Source organism: Piliocolobus tephrosceles, chromosome 1, assembly GCF_002776525.5.
Source record: "Piliocolobus tephrosceles isolate RC106 chromosome 1, ASM277652v3, whole genome shotgun sequence".
Classification (NCBI taxonomy): Eukaryota; Metazoa; Chordata; class Mammalia; order Primates; family Cercopithecidae; genus Piliocolobus; species Piliocolobus tephrosceles.
In genome coordinates, this window is record NC_045434.1 from 175,123,751 (window position 1) to 175,140,568 (window position 16,818).

A 16,818-nucleotide genomic window follows, 5' to 3' on the forward strand; every position below is an offset into this window, starting at 1 on the left:
GAGACTCTGTCTAAAAAAAAACAAAAAACAAAAACAAAAAAAATTAGCTGGGCGTGGTGGTGCGCACCTGTAGTCCCAGCTACTCAGGAGACCGAGGCAGGAGAATCAGTTGAACCTGGGAGGAGGAGGTTGCAGTGAGCTGAGATCACACCACTGTACTCCAGCCTGGGAGACAGGGCGAAACTCTGTCTCAAAAAAACAAAAAGCACGGTGTTTCCTTAACACAATTTTACTTTGGCCTTTGCTACAGATTGGGGTTGTAAACTAGAGAAGCGGTTCTCAAATTTTGTGTGTGTGTCAGAAATCACCAGGAAGGCTTGTGAAAACAGATTGCTGAGCCTCACCCTCAGAGCAGTAGTAGTAGGCCTGGGGTGAGGCCTGAGAATTTGCTTTTCTAACAAGTTCCTAGGTGGTGCTGACCATCCACTTTGAGAGCCACTGAGAGTGGAGTTCCTTCCATCCCTGATAATTCTGACAGCAGTCCTGGGGTTTGGAAGCACAGACGTGACTCTCAGGCTCAGAATTCTTGAGGCCTGCTTACTGATGGGATAGGGGTTCTTCCAGGGCAAGGGACAAGGGCAAAAATGGAGAGAATAGTCCTTTGAAAGTGGAAGAGGGAAATAATGACATTTCCTCAAATCGAAAGTTTCCTCATTAAAAGTAATCCTTATATAAACAGTATTATGTATGGAAAATGATCACCTCTCTTCTACAAATGAGGAAAGTGAAACTCAGAGATTAAGTAATTTGCCTGGTATCAAACAGCTGGCAACTAAGGGAGCAGGGATAGGAGCTCAGGTCTGCCTGATCATTGTGCTTGCTTTGCTGCCTTTGAAGCACTGTGGCCTGAAGCCAGACTGCCCTAGGTGTGAATTTTGCCTCCACCACTTACCTGCTGGGTGTTCTCTGCAAGTTGCTCAACCTCTCTGTGCTACCTACAAAATGGAGTAGTCCCTACCTCATTACATTCTTGCAAGGATTAACTGAATTAATACTTATAAAGTGCCTAGGACAGTACTTGTCACACAGTAACTGCAATGTAATTTGTTAAAAATAAACTTGGCTGCTTATCAGAGTGCATGCACGGCATCTTTCTGGAGAACAAACTCAGCGGAGAAGCTCAGAGATAGTCCGGTACTCAGAGAGGGCAGGCAGAAACACTTGAAAAATGGTAAGAGGCTCAGTTTTGGGGTTTAGGGAGAACCCAACCTTTGGTGGTGGTGGTGGTGGTGGTGGGGAACAACGGCCTCAGGGCCAGAGCCTACCTAGCCTGTTCTCGTCGTCCCCTGTTCTTGCTGCCCCAGTTCCAGACTCCAGACTTACCAGTCTGGGTCTCAACCTCCCCTCCCTCCTCTCCACCCCCACCCCAGGCGCTCCGGGTTTCCTGCCCGACTGGGGCCTCCGTTTGGGGCGAGTGGAGGAGGGGTGGCATTTCCTGGCTGGTTCCTGGCCTGTCACTCTCTCATGGACGCTCGGACAACTCGCTGACCGAAAGGCACCAGATGCTATTTCGGGCAGAGCCCCGCTTAGCGCGCAGTTTCCTTTTTTCCACTGACCATCGGAAACAGGGGAGGGGGCGGGTGTAGACGTCATGAGTCCCCAGCCCCTGGGAGGGGTTTGGGGGATGAGGTTGGGAGTGGCTGCCTGACTGTCAGAACCTGGAGCTTGGCAGAGAACAAATGCGTCGAATTGGGGAGTTAGTGAACGTCACTTCCTTGCCCCACAGACAGAGGCCTGGGCACACCCTCTGCCATAGGGCTGACAAACGCCTTTCCACCTGTCCATATTCCTTCACCACAGGAAAGGACACCTGCCTTGGAGGTGCTGGCTGGGGACATTTAATGCACTGTAAAATAATCCAACAGTCTGCAGGTGCCTTAAAGGCATCTAAACTTAAGGAGTTCAAAACCAAATGTATAAGCCCTCCCCAGGTCCCTTTGGCCTCCACGTTCGCCATCTCCAGGAGTAACCACCACTAGCTCTGCAGGAGAGCCAGAAACCCAGCGGTTTTCCCAGATTCCTTCCTCTCCCTCATCCCCCCAAACCCAATTCTTTTTTTGTTTGTTTGTTTGAGATGGAGTCTCGCTCTGTTGCCAGACTGGGGTGCAGTGGCACGATCTCAGCTCACTGCAACCTCTGCCTCCCAGGTTCAAGTGATTCTCCTGCCTCAGCCTCCTGAGTAGCTGAGACTGGAGGTGTGCACCATCACCCAGCTAATTTTTGTATTTTTGGTGGAGACAGGGTTTCACCATGTTGGCCAGGATGGTCTCGATCTCTTGACCTTGTGACCCGCCTGCCTGGGCCTCCCAAAGTGCTGTGATTACAGGTGTGAGCCATCATGCCTGGCCCAAATTCAATTCTTATAAACCCAGTTTTATACCCCAAATACATGTCATCTTCACTTGCCTCTTGTTATCTCTTCTGCCAGCATGGTGGTCCAAGTTCTAATTCCCTTCCCCTAACCACTGCACTGGCTCCAGAACTGGCCTCCCAAAGTCTTTCCCCTCCACACTTCAGCCAAAGAACTTTCTAGAAATGCAAATCTTATTCTATACAGGGTACCACCCCCACCTTCAAACCAAACAAACAAAAAAAATGCCAAAAAATCCTTTAACTTATCCACAAGCATGCTCCAGCCATACTGGACACTTTTCTATTCTTTTCACGAACCTACCGCCTTTCTGTTCTAGCCCTTGGTCCAGCTGTTTCCTCAGCCCACCTGGAAGGTTCTGGATACTCATGCTTTGGTAGAAGCCCCCTTCTTCGCACCCCCAAATTTCACTCGTAGATCGCAGTCCAGGCCTCATTTTCTCAGAGAAGCAGTCCCCACCTGGGCTCTTCCAGATGGGAATGGCTAGCCTGTGTTCACAGTGGCTCAGAGACATGAAATCACTTGTCCAAGTGTCCTATAGCCCAGGAATGGCAGAGTTGTGTTTCAGACTCAGAATTATATGACTCTCATTTTCTATTCAGTGATGGAGCCAAGCAAAAGCAAAGGCCTTATGGCAGGGAGGAACTAGACTTTTTCTTAGGAGGTGGGATTGATTCTGTGAGAGTTATCTGTATCCCCATGACAGCCTGACCCTTCAGAGAGCACAGGAGGAACAGAGGGGACAGGCAGCACTGATTTAACTGTATCTTCTCAGGGAATCATCCTGATGACCAAGAGGAAGTTAGATCCCAGACTGGGGCCATGCTCTCAGCTCAATCTTTGACTGGGACTCAGTTTGTTGCCAGAGTAGGGGCTTTTCCCCAGTTCTCAGGCTCCAAAAAAAGCTCAAAAGCAGAGATACCAGAAGGAGAAATCAGCCTGGCATGGAGGGTAGAGTTGTGGACTGGGAATTGGACACCAAAGTTTGGGTCCTGGCTTTTCCTTTGGGTTACTGTAAGTTTTGGCTAAGTCACATCTCTCTGTGTCTTAATTTCTTTCTCTATGATGGTAACCAGAACTCCTATGCAAGTGCATATGCTGTTTTCCTAGGCTATGGACTTTCCGTACATTATTACCCTCACCACCACCTTTTAAAGGTCATATAAGTTAGTTCTCACAATTTTGTGACGTCGACATTATCTCCCCATTTTACAAATGAGAAAACTGAGGTTCAGAGATCAGTGACTAAAATTCGAACGTGTGTTCTTTCCACTCCACCATGAAAGAATGAACCCAGAGACCCTCCGTGGGCTGGGCTCATCATCCAGCTGGCACTGAACTCAGATTCCTACCCCACGGTAAAGACCTTGGTCCCTGCAATGAGTTGATCCCAGGTCCCTGTCCCTGGCTAGGTTTTGGCTGCCCCTCTTCATCAACTGAGTTGCAGAGAAGACTCCGTGCCAAATTTCCTTCTAAGGCAGACTCCATCAAGCACTAGCTATGTATCATTCGAAAAGTTACTTGACTTTCTGTGCCTCAGTTTCCTCTTCTGTAAATTGAGGATCCAACTGCTCAGGATTGTTTATGAAAAGCAGATTAGTTAGTATTTGTAAAATGCCTAGAATAGTATTTCAGTCGCTAGACTAAACTTTTTTTTTTTTTTTTTTTTTAATACCATGTGGGGAGCAGTGTTCCTGGGCTCTGGGCTCAGCCTGAAACCTAGCAGAATGGGTATTTTAATATCCTTGTTGACAGGGGTTCTGCCAGGCCGCCGTAGAGCCCATGAATTTGAGGTACCGGCTCTATTTTAGAAGGGGGTGAAGAGGTAGGGAAGGGCTGGGGAGCTTTCTGCGATAGGAGACTGCCCATTGAAATCTGGGTGTCTGGGACTCTGGAGGAAGAATAAGAAAGAAGCGCTGGGAGGTGACGATTTTGATATCATGGTGGTCTTCAGAGGTAGGGACAGAGTGTTGGGGTGAGAGTCGCTGAAGAAAGGTGTCTGGAAGGTCAAGGGACTGAGGTTGTGGGGAGCCGGGGTTCCTGAGAGGCCTTGGGATCCGAGATGGGGGCTGGATCTGCTGGGTCCTAGACAGCGCGTCCAACGCTCCCCGCAGCGCGTTCCGGAGCCGGTCCTAGCGCCGCTCAACCAGTCCCCACTCCCTCCGGTGAAATTGCCAAATTAAAATGAATCATTTGGCCCATAATGGCCGAGGCGCTTATCGGGGGCGGGCGGACCCGCGGCACTGCCTTATCTCCGCAGCGCACACGGCCCCGGCGCGCCTCGGCCCATGCTAACGAGGCCTGGAACGTGAGTGGGATTAGAGCGCTTCGGTGGAGGGGCCGGGCGGGCGCGGCGCAGGCGGGGGAGCGGGGGCCGCGGGAGGGGCCGGGCCGCAGCCGCTCAGGACCGGGCCCCAAAATGGCCACACGCCTACCCCCGTAGCGGAAAAACGTGAGCATTCTGGCCTTTTTCTAGGGGAAGAGCAACCCGAGGCCTCCCACCGAATTCCTCATCAATTTCCTCCTCTTTTTCCCCACGTCCGCAAAAGAGGTCTTCGCTCCCTTTCCCTCGGTTCCTTTCGATGGGGGGGCATTTTCCACGGACGCCACCGCCCCGGCTGCCGCCGCCCCTCCCGCCTCGGAGACTCTCTTCCTTCCTTCCCCCTTTTCCTTACGCAATATACAGAAATGCGCGAGGCGGTGGTTGGTTTTCATTTCTTCTTCGTGGTTGTGTGCATGCGGTGGGATTGTGAGAGTGCGTTCATGAGAGCTGTGGGCGGCGTTGGCTGCTTCTGAGTGTGGTCTTCTTGGCGACAGGCTGTGTGTCCCAGTGTGGTGTGCCTGCGCGGTTGGGGTGTGTAGATGTGGACCCTTCGAGGCCCTTCTGCGTTTTCTTCGTTGCGTACGATTGTGCTCCGTTGGCGTTCTCAGCAGGGATCTGGTTCTGTGTGGGGGGGTGTGTGGCCTCTGCGACTGTGTTTGGGTGGTGTCGTCGTTATGTCGGGCGTGTGTAATTCCGACTGTGTTGGATTGTGTGTCCGTGAGCCGATACGTTTAACCGATTTCGTTGTGTCCCGTTGGGCAGTGTGCGGGGCTGACCAAGTCGGATTCTGGAGCAGTGCTGGGTGGTGCTTGTTTGTTGCCCTTCTGTGGGGCTGGACCCTGTGTGGTCCTGTCCGCAGTGACTTGTGTGCCTGTGTGCCTGTGTCCTTTAGAGGTGCGTTTGCAAATCGCTGGGGGCGGGGGAGGGGGGAGGGCGAGATCGAGGCGCTGGTGGGGGGGGCGGCATGGGGGCGGGGAGCGGGATTTCACATTTTATTCCAAATTATGATGTATTCGGGAGCCAGTTGTTGGCTTGGATGGGCGGACAGAGCCGGGCCGGCGGCTGCTCTGCCCAGAGGCCCGCGTGTGCCTCGGTGTTTGAGGGGTTCGTTGGTGAATGGGAGGCTCCTCCGGGCTTGAAGCTGAGCAGCGCTCGCCGACGCCGGCGCCTTCGAGCCGGTCGCTGCTGGCTTCGGTTCCCGCTGCACTCCGGCTTCGTCCATTTCTGGTCAGTTTCGTGGGTGCGGCCGCCGGGGTCCGAGGGAGAGGCCCCGAAAGGACAATGGACACATTCACCAGGCCTCGCGCCTCGGATGCGGACATTCGGGATCACCTCCAGGGAAGATTTTCCCGCCCCCTCTTTGGGTGAGCGAGGTTGCCGCTTGGGTCTGGTACCCATCGCATCCGAGACCGAGGCCGAATCCGGGCTCTGGCGGGGACCGGGTTAGTGGGGCCCTAGCTCGGGTTGAAAGGATTTTGTTTAGTCAATTATTGTAATTGCTAATGCCATCACCATCACAATCGTCATCATTAACATCCTATTTTAATTAAAATAATCATCCCAGAGCGCAGCAGTTTGTCCCTTTTGGCTCCTTTGGCGGGAGAACAAAGCAGCGGGTTTTTTCCCCGCTACCGCCGTTTTCTAAGTTGCTGGGTTTGAGGTAGGAAGAGAAAATGGAGAGAGGCACGGACACAGAGACTTGGTCATAAGGCAAACATTAACCCCCAGCGAACACGCCAACATTAACCCCCCGCAAACACGCTGGGAATGGATGGATTCCCCTCTGCTTTCCTCCCCTCCCCTCTTTTGGATTAGAAGCGGAGAAAGAAAATCTTCCGCATTGTATTGCAATCCAGAGAAGAATTATTCCTATATTTCCACCAAAGCCGCGGCAAACAGAAGGAGTGCTTCGCAGTTAATCCAAGACTTCGATGTGTGATCATAAGCCTGACGATTTAGGCAAAACAAATTAAACAAAATCCACCAGGAAAAAATAAAAGCGAGCTAAATCCGGCTACATCCTTGAAAGTAGTATCGGGTTTGTTTTTACGTTCCTTTCCTTTCACGTTGTTTATTGCTGTAAGAAATCATTAGAATTCTCCCTTACTCTGTCTAAACCCCGAAAAATCGAAAATCGTTTTGTAGGGGTGGTGGAGGGGAAGATGGGGGACTTTTCCCTTTCTTCTTTCCCCCTTTGTTGGTCTTTATTTCCTTTTCTTTTTCTGTCTCTCTCTTCCTCTCTCTTTCTTTTTTCTTTCTCTTAATCAGTAGGGGGACGAGAACGGACCTGAACATATCAAATATCTCTCCCCAAACCCCCTTCCCAACTCCATTTCTGTAAGAAAGTACAACCCCCGGAATTGGGTTCTGGTTTCGCTTTGGGCTGGAGGTGGGTGGATGGGCATCAGGGAGAGAATGAGGTGGGGTGGACTCCAAGGTTCTGTCCCACCGACCAGAGTCTGAGGACTATTCGCCTTTCCCAACACAGACCTCTGCCCATCCAGGCCTGGGACTACCCCTTCGCGGTGTAGCGGCAGTCGGAGATCTGGCTGCGGAGGCAACCGCGTAGACACCTCCCTGCTTAGAAAACAAACACTGAACCAGACCGATCCCAGTTGGAGGGTTCGAAAATGTTCCAGACAGCCTGTCGGGAGGGGTTGCTGTTGTTGTTGTTGGACTAAATAGCTATTCCTGATTGGTCATGTATAGGGGTTTTTAAGGCGGGTGGGGGGAGGAGGGGGTAGAGGGAAGGCTCCAAACACCTGCAGGTTGGGGGTGGAAAGCTGTTTGCGATTCCCTGGACTGGTTGGTCGGGGACAGGAGGTAATTCCCAGCCATTGACCCCCATTTCTCTCTCTCCCTCCCTCTTGCCCTGCCTCTTTCTCTCCACCCCTATCTTTCCTGGAAACTCGCTTTGGGCGCGGCAGATTGCCCAGGACTACACCGCAGCGTAACTGCAGGCCTCTCAGCGCAAAAGGGGGGAAAGCAAAGACCCGGGTCTGCATCCTCTACCTCGGCTTCCGCCCCTCTCCGGCGGAGTGGAGATCCTATTCAGAGGGGCCAGTCTCTCTAAATATGCCCCAGGTGAGTTTTCAGGGGAATGGTGCCGGTGGAAACAGTGTCCAGGAAGGCCTTGGGTTCCGGCCTGGGGTGAGGAAGGCTCAGGACAGAGGAGAGCCCAGTCTCAGATTGGGGGTGGGGAGAGGGGAGGACCAGCCAGAGCTTGGAATGGGGATCTGATTGCTGCTAGCTGCTTCTGTGGCCTCCAGCGGCTCTTTCCCTTTTCTGCCCTGGGTAAAACCAGCTAGTTGGACTTAGTCGTCCAGGCCGTTCCCCTTGGTCCCGGTTCTGTGGAGGTTTTGCAAGGCCGGTAACTTTGGGGCTGCTGTATCCGGGTGGTGCAGACTCTGCCTGGAGCTCCCGCAGGAAGAAGGCGACAGCCTTCCTGGCTAGTGCACTCCCAGCTGGAGTGGGCCCTGACCCCGGGCCTGAGGCCTAGGGTGGGGCTTCAGGAACACCCCTCTACTCTGGTAGAGGCGAGGATGGTGGTGCTGTTCCCTGGTGGGTTTGGTACTTGTGCAGGCTTAGGGCTTCTCCAGGATGTTGTGCTGGTGTGGGCCCAGAAGAGAGACCAGAGGCTGGGTCTAAGGGCTGAGACTGTTTTCATCTAAGAAATGCTCTGTATGGGAGATTGGGTCTGCTTGAGACCTGTCCCTAGGAAGAATCTCCTGGGGTCTTCTGTCTTGTTCTGGCGCAGGTGGAAATATTCTGGCTGTCTGGCAACTGCAGATGAGGATTTCGCATTGGGGGCTATAAGCAGGGTCTCCGCAGTACAAACAGCGAGGAGCTGTAGTTGCCAAATAGTCTAGAACTCTAAAATCTCCCTCCTCTTTCATTCTCCCCAAATAAAAACAAACAAAATCACTCAAGCGTTCCTTTCTGTAATCGAACCAAGTGATGCAGCTTAGTCGCCAACAACCGTCAGTGTGTGTGAGTGGCTTCTTTGGGGCATGGACCTCTGGCTGGCGATCCTGGTTGCAGAAGAACAGGCAGGATTTTCCTAAAATGCGGGGAGAAGCCGGGGGAGGTCCTCCACAGACCCTGGGAGCCAATCATGTATTTCTCACAAGGAGCCTTGGAGATGGGATATTTATAGGCATCTGAAGAAGACATATGGGGCCAGGGTCAATTCATCTGGAATATGTACTCCCATTGCCTCTCAGGAACCCACTGCTAGAGCAGGAGTCAAATAATTGGAGAGTAAAAACATTTCATAACAGAGCTTGAGCTCAGTCTGCAACTGCAGTGCACACTGTCACTCGGTTAGAAGCTGGGGCTTAAGGACGGGTCCCTGGGCTCACGCCAGTGTGTCAGGACAGTGAGCAGTGAGATAGGGAACCAACACCTTGAAGCTTGTATGTTTCCCAGGGGTTGGTATATTTCTGGCACATTTCGCTGCTGCTGGGAGCAAGAGGACCTGGCTGATATACTTCTGGTGCATTTCCAGTGGCCTTGGTGTCTTGGTGGTTGCATTCTATGGATAGAGACCTATTGTCTCCACCAAAATCATAAACTCACTTCCAATGAAGCATCAGGGACCTATTGCCTTTACAGCTTGTATACACCAGGACTTAGGGAATTTTGTGGTTTCTGTGCCAGACCTGGAGGGCTGGCATTCTCAGAGCAGGTGTACAGCAGTCTGAATCTTGTCTGTCTGTTGTCCTGGGTGTCTGGTGGCAATTGAGCTAAGCTCCAGAGGAGGCTACAGATGGTCCCTTCTCCCTTCTGGGGTGGGAGGGATGGTTCCTAGGATGAATCCTGTCCAGGGCATTGCAGTGGCAGTGTGGAAGCTCAATGGCTACTATGTATGATTAGATAGACTCTACATGGGGCTAAATTGATTTTTTTGTATTTGTTTTCTTCTTTTAAATGCCCAATTATATAATTCAGAGAACAGAAAGCTTATTTTAAACAACTTATGTGGAGTTGATCATATATGTACAACTCACAAGCATCCCCAAACTCTGGCCCTTGAGTCTCCCGATTTTTCTGTTTTGGTTCTTGCTGGGCCGGGCTCTATCCAGATGAAGCCAGGTGATGGAAGAGCCCTAGCACACCTGTGGGAAGTAGAGTGGCTGTGGTCATCTTGGAGTATGCTTATGGGAGCACAAGGTGGTTTCACTGCTCTGGGAATATGGGAGGGTAGAGCAAAGTGATATTATTGTTCTGGTCTGGCTCTCTCACAGATAGACTGTGAGTGACTTTGGGCCAGGCAACTTTCTCGCTGGCCCATTCCCCTTGTTAATAATGTTTCCTTGAGCATTTGCACAGTACTTTCAAATGCATAAAGGAGGTATTCCTCCCATTTCCCAAAGAACACCAAGGCAGGAGATGATGGTGAGGGGGGCTGGAAGAGTTCAAGAGCCTCATGACATCTGTCCTGCTCTTGGATGGGAGTCCAGACCTCATTGCCCTCAGGGAACCCTTCAAATACCCAGCTCCATTTCACCTCAGCCAGGCCTCTCTTTGAGACCCTACCTCACTTCCAAGTCCAGCTGGGCAGAAAGGGGTGGACTGCGTAGGGAGGTCCAGCCAGCACCATCTTCTTCCCTTGGTGACCTCTCATCTCTGTCTGAGCGGGAGTAAAGCCCTGCTGGGCAGACACAGGACTCACAGTGGATTTGCTCAGTGTAGACAGACACTCCCTCACTCCCCATCAGGGGCAAATGTGTGTGTGTGTGTGTGTGTGTGTGTGTGTGTGTGTGTGTGTACACGGAGCTGGTTCCTCGGGATTATTCCCTGCCAGCTCTAGTGGAGTGGACCCCAGTCCCCTTAGCTTCCACTTTCTAATTCCCTACTTCCACCCCCACCCTGTTTCTGAGAGTGTGCCTGCAGGTGGGCTGGGGGTATTGCTGAGAGGCCAAGGGAAGTTCCCAAAGCAACGAACCCCTACCTGACAGATTCCCCGCTAAAACCAAAGAGGACGATCGGGAATTTGTTCCCTCCTCTTCCCTTTCGGCCTGAGAACGGGGACGGGGTAATCTCTTTCTCCCCTCCTTGTACGTTTCCTTCCTCCTGATTTCCCCTTCTGTGTTTCTTTCGCTGGCTGTATTCCTTTTCTTCCGGTGTCTCTGTCGCCTTCCTCCATCTCTGTCCTTTTGGCCCCCAGTCTCTGTGTCTCCCAGGCACCCCTCCCTTCTCCAAATCCAGAGATCCCCTTTCCCTCCCACCCTAGCCCTACCCGGCCTCCCGCCCTAGCCCCACGTGGCGCTAACTTTGTCTGCCTCTTCTTACCTCTCTGTGCGTGAGTTCCTCTCTCTGCCCTTCACCCCTTTACCCCAGCCCACGTCGGTGGGTCAGGGGCGGTCGTCAGAGCGGGCATCCGCTTGTCTGTCTGTCTGCCCGCAGGATGACCGAGCGGCCGCCGACCGAGGCGGCTCACAGTGACCCCCAGCTAGAGGGACGGGACGCGGCCGAGGCCCGCATGGCCCCCCCGCACCTGGTCCTGCTGAACGGCGTCGCCAAGGAGACGAGCCGCGCGGCCCCCGCGGAGCCCCCAGTTATCGAGCTGGGCGCGCGCGGAGGCCCGGGGGGCGGCCCTGCCGGTGGGGGCGGCGCCGCGAGAGACTTAAAGGGCCGCGACGCGCCGGCGACCGAAGCGCGCCATCGGGTCCCCACCACCGAGCTGTGCAGACCTCCCGGGCCCGCCCCGGCCCCCGCGCCCGCCTCGGCCCCAGCGGAGCTGCCCGGCGACGGCCGCATGGTGCAGCTGAGTCCTCCCGCGCTGGCTGCCCCCGCCGCCCCCGGCCGCGCGCTGCTCTACAGCCTCAGCCAGCCGCTGGCCTCGCTTGGCAGGTCAGGGACCAGGGGCCACGGGCCAGGGGCTGGGCGGGAGGGGCAGGTGGGCAGGGCGACCACCCCCACCGGGGTTTCCCTTCTGCACAGCGGAGGCGGCCTGCCCTCCTGCCCCGGGGGCCGAGCGGGTGGAGCGCAGGCAGAGGAGGTCATTTTAAACCCAGGGGCTCTAGAGCCTTAAGCTGGAGCCCCCAGTGAGTGCCAGTGAGGGAGGGGCCTTCTGTGAGAGAGAGTGTGCCTGTGGTTGCCGGGTGCATGGCTGTGTGGAAGCCGACAGGAGGGCGTGGACACCTTCGGGGGTGCAGGCGTGTGGCTGGTGTGCTGGGTGGTGGTGTCGTGGGGGACGGAGAGGAGGGAGTGCCCTGAGCGTGGGTACCAGGAAAGAATGTGCCTGCATGTGCTTTGCTGTGAACAGAGGTAGATGTTTGTGGCTGAGGGCGTGAAATTCATTCGGAAGCGCAGCGCTAGCTGGACAGGCAAGAGATAAGGATATGAGGATGGTGGCAGAGAGCTAGGGGGAGAATCTCTGCTGGAGGGCCCGCCTGGGGTCTGATCTGCCCCTCCACTTCCAGCCCCTCTGCTCCTAGCGGTGGTCTCTGGCCCCAGCCTGTACTCCAGTTGCTGTAAGGGCATCCGTTTCCCTGCTGGGGCCACTGTGATGATGACGGAGAGAAGCGGTAGGGTTGGAATAGAATCCGGAAGATGGGGCTGGGATGGAGTGTGGGACAGTCAGTGGGTCTGGCGGGCACCCAAGAGACAGAGCTATGGAGAGCTTAGAGTGCGTGAGGGCAGAGAGCTAGGGGGAGAATTTCAGCAAAGGGGAGTCAGGGTTTCCTGTCTGTTGTGTATCCAGAGCCCCTTGTGGGTGGGATGAGGTGGGGGGGAGGGGACAGTGTGCCCCTTTGAGGTGACAGAGATGCACACCATCAGGTGTGAAGGTTACCTTTGCCTGAGTGGGCACATGTTTGGGAGTGGAGGTATGTGTGGATTGTGTGCTTGTTTCCAAGGCAGGAGAATGGAGAGTGTTTCTATCTGTGATGTGTGTGTGTGTGTGTGTGTTCCATGTGTTATTCACCTCTGCTTCTGCATGTGTGCCTGTGTGTTTGTGTGGGGGGATGCGTGGTTAAGGTGTCCCCTCCGTTTGCTTGTTTCATGACAGACAGAGTGAGGGCATTCCGTGTGTGTGTGTGTGTGTGTGTGTCTGTGTGCAGCATATTCACTGCTCAGGTGTGAAGGGAGCAGGGTTGCCCAGAGGTGGCGGGCTCAACACATGTGGGGAGGACCCCTAAGTAGCCTCTTTCTCCCCTCCCCACAACATGGGATCTTGTGATCTGCCTGGTCCGTCTGACAGCGGGTTTTTTGGGGAGCCGGATGCCTTCCCTATGTTCACCACCAACAACCGAGTGAAGAGGAGACCTTCCCCCTATGAGATGGAGATTACTGATGGTGAGTCTGCCCCACCCCACCGTTGTATCTGCCCCTCACACTGGTTAGAGCCCTTTGCAGGAGGGAACATCTGAGACTACTCCGTAGGTGTCTCACAAAGGTGGGCGGGCCACTTTCGAAACCCAAACTGTTCAGCCCTTCACTCTGCAGCTGAGCTGGGGCCAGGTAAAGTCCTGGGTGGGGCTAGCAGGACCACACTCACAGTCCTGTGAAGAGGAGACATGGAAGAGAGACACATAATGGTGCTTAGTCCAAACCTCTGGAGTTAGTTCCAGTCCCCAATCCAGGCTCCATTCCTACACTTTGGCAAGGATCCCAAGTGAGTGCAGAAACACACAGTGTCCCCAAACCTCCCATTCTAGGCACTGACCCTCAGGGATTCCCTGCACTTCCTCCCAAGTCTTCCTTAGAGTCTGGAGTTTGCTTCCTCCCTGCAATGAAGTCATCAAGGGTTTCCTCCAAGGACCCTACACAGTAGGCTCCCCTTGTCTCCCGTTAACACATTCTGGGCTAAGACCTGGAGTTCCCTTCTTGACATCATGGATTCTACCTTGCCCCCTGGATTCCCTGAGAAGGGCCTTGGCACTGCTCCTTTAAGGTACTTGAATGTTCCCTGAACTTGCAAGGATGGTTTGGATAAATGGGAGATTTGGAAGACCCTCACTGTCTTCCCAAGGTTGACCTTGTATAGTAGATTGGCCCCAGTACCAGGGGTAGGAGAGCAGATACTTCAGAGCTGAGGGACTTTGAGCCAGACCCAGATGCCCCCAGAACTTCAGCTTGGCTGTGGCCTGGGGCTCCTGTAGGAAGGCTGCCCAAGGCCTCGGAGCCAGGCTGAGATTTATGCTGCAAACTGGTAGGAGGGATATGAGTATGGAGCTGGAGGTGGAGCCCTCTGTGGTGTTCTGGAGAGGAGAGGGGCTGGCATCTGGACAACAGAAAAGACTTCAAAAGACCCAAGCAGCCTGGGGCACAGGTGTGCAGGGCTGAGAGGCATGGGTGCCTTGCTGCTAGATTAGAGAGGAGTTCTCTAGTGTAGGAGAGGTGGGTGTACCAAACAAGAAGTAGACAGGACCAGCCCCGAAGTTCCCCGGGGATGAGGCATTTTCTGCAATAGGCAGAGGAGGCAGAGTACAGGGGTGAGGATTTGTGGGGTGTGCAGGAGTGTAAGGCAGTCATTACCTATAAGTGTTGGCAATATTTACCAAGCACCTACTCAGTGCTGGCCAGAGAGAGAGGCAGAGGACACCAGGAGAGGCAGACAGATTCAGGAAAGAGGAAGGTGAGGACAGGGGGTGGTTCTCTGGAAAAAACCAGAGAGGAATAGGCAGACATGTAGGTGAAAGGTGTGTCTAGGGGACACTGAAATTAGAGATTGAACCCAAAAGAGTCCATAGAAGTAGAACTAATGCAAGATCTAGAGTTGGGACTTGATGTGGATTCCTGTTGCTCAATTGTTACCACCATGTATTGGATACCTACTATGTGCCATGGACTATGTGTGCTTGGTTTCTGTTTGTTCCTTACCACAAGCTCATGAGGGCAATATTATTGTTTTCATCTCACAGATAAGGAAATTGAGGCTGAGAGAGGTTAAGCAGCTTGATCAAGGTCACACAGCTAAGTCCTGGGTCACACAGCTAAGTCCTGGACCACCCTCATAACACTGGTCTTAAGCTTTGGAATAAGTCCTGACCACTTCCCCACCACCTCCCCTTCTGGATGTAGTCTAGCTCCAGCTGTGACAGCAGTCATAAGCACCCCCTCCGCAATTAGGAGCTCCCTCAAGATCACTAGCATTAGCCATGGTGGAGGGACTGTCCTCCCTATATCACTGCTGAGGGATGCTCTCTGTCTGGCCTGGAGACCTGAAAGCAACAAGTAATTTCCTCAGAGGCAGCCCAGGGTAGAACTGCCCTGCAGTTGTGCTGTGTTTTTCCCAGGCTGGGTCTGGCCTTTGGCAAAGAGTCAGCTGGGCTAGCTAGGGTTTGGAAAGGCAGCTTCAGAGGTGCCGTGTGTAGGAGATGGTGATCCTTCCCAGGAAAAGTGTGTGTGTGTGCGCCCGCACATGCATGTGCATGCCTGTGTGCGTGTAGGAGAGAGAAAGATGATCAGGCAGCAAGTGCAGGATGGATGAGCTAGCTGATTCACAGACTGACCACTGAGGTGAGGTCTGCTTCCATCCCAGCTTCAGTCTTCTTAGCTATAAAATGAGCAGTGGGACTTAGATGAGGCCTTAGCCCTTCTCCTCTACCCCGGTTTTCACACTCTGAGGTCTGGTTCCAGGAGTTACTAGAAGAGGGCAAATAAATATCCCAGGACTGTCAGTTCCTTCATTGCACAGAGCTTCCTGGGCCATGTGACCCTGGCTTATGCCTCAATGTTAGGGAGAGAAGCAGTTTCCTCAGCCCAGAAGTTCAAGAGCACTAGCAGGACCCTTCACTGTCTTCCCCTGACTTTACAAATCCCAAGTCAGGCTTGAACACAGCACAGTACTTTGCATGCCATAAGTGCCCTAGACATGTGTGCTGGTGTCCACCACTGCTCCATAAGTCTTTATGCATGGAATGTTAGTGACTATTGGGCCAAGCCATAATCAGTGCATTGTAGACACGAGGAGACTGAGGCAGGCTTCAGAAGCCTGCCTAGAGCTATAGGCCATGGCTGTGCATAGCTGTGTCTTCACTTCTCTCCTGAGTATGAGAGCCTTTCTGCATTGATCTCTGCTCTCCCCTCCATTCCCCACCTGCCACCATGATGGGTCAGTCAGCAGACGTTTTCTAAGCCCCTACTCTGTGTTTTCTGTCACCCTTAGGATAAAATCCCCCTACCTTACTGCAGGGCCCTGTGGAGTCTGGACCCTGCCTACTCTGATCTTGTGCACAGAACTCCAGCCAGCCTGGCTTCAGGCCTTATTTAGTGCAGGGCCTGTATATTCCCTCGGCTTGGATACTCTTCTTCCTCTCCCCTTCCTGTGTCTGGCTAGTTCTTCACAGCCTCAGAACAGCCTTCCCAGCCACTGGAGCTAAACATGGAGCTTCTCTTCATTACAATTCAGCCCTTGTTTTTTTTTTTTTTTTTAATATTTGTTTCCCCATTAAAACGTAAGCTCCATGAGGGCAGGCACTCTATTTAGTTCACCATTGTTCCTCAGTGCCTAGCACAGTGCCTGGTTGTTAGCAAAAAACTGATACATGGATAATAATAGCTAACATTTATTGACTGCTAAGCTGAGGCAGGCATTGTCTTAAGTTCTTTACCTGTGTTAGGTATTAGACCCATGTAACAGCTCATGACTTAGTAGTATTACCTTCATTTTGCAGGTGATGAAGTCAAGGCACTTCACAAGTTTTTTTTTGTTTGTTTGTTTTTTGTTTTTTGAGGTGGAGTCTCCCTCTGTCGCCCAGGCTGGAGTGCAGCAGCGTGGTGATCTCCACTCACTGCAAGCTCTGCCTCCCGGGTTCACGCCATTCTCCTGCCTCAGCCTCCCGTGTAGCTGGGGCTACAGGCGCCTGCCACCGTGCCTGGCTAATTTTTTTGTATTTTTAGTAGAGACGAGGTTTCACCGTGTTAGCCAGGATGGTCTCGATCTCCTGACCTCGTGATCCGCCTGTCTCGGCCTCCCAAAGTGCTGGGATTACAGGCGTGAGCCATCGTGCCCGGCCCACTTCACAAGTTTTTATGTCACTTGTCCAGAGTCATTTATTTAGGCAGGGATAGTCAAATAAGAATGGAGTCTGTCTCCTTAGACATAGCTGTGAGGCCTCTTGGCACAAATGAATGGATGAATGAATAACATAAGGTCCCTGTCCTCAAATATCTC

The 16,818-nt window shown here is 53.1% G+C and overlaps 1 protein-coding gene across 20 annotated transcripts in view; it reads left to right on the top strand.

The window, feature by feature from the left end:
- The first annotated feature begins 1,094 nt into the window (after window positions 1-1,094).
- TAL1 (TAL bHLH transcription factor 1, erythroid differentiation factor) overlaps window positions 1,095-16,818 on the top strand; it is a 51,768-nt gene continuing 36,044 nt past the window's right edge. For 4 of the 20 annotated variants that reach the window (XR_003309710.1, XR_002733516.1, XR_002733515.1 and 1 more), the window contains exons 1-4: window positions 4,686-4,823; window positions 7,622-7,778; window positions 11,103-11,549; window positions 12,901-12,995. Coding sequence is in view for 16 of the 20 variants with exons in the window: in XM_023221547.1 (XP_023077315.1) it covers window positions 11,104-11,549; window positions 12,901-12,995 (541 nt within the window). In the remaining 4 variants the exon portion in view is untranslated. The other 16 variants (XM_031934138.1, XM_031934140.1, XM_031934141.1 and 13 more) reach the window with 16 other exon arrangements.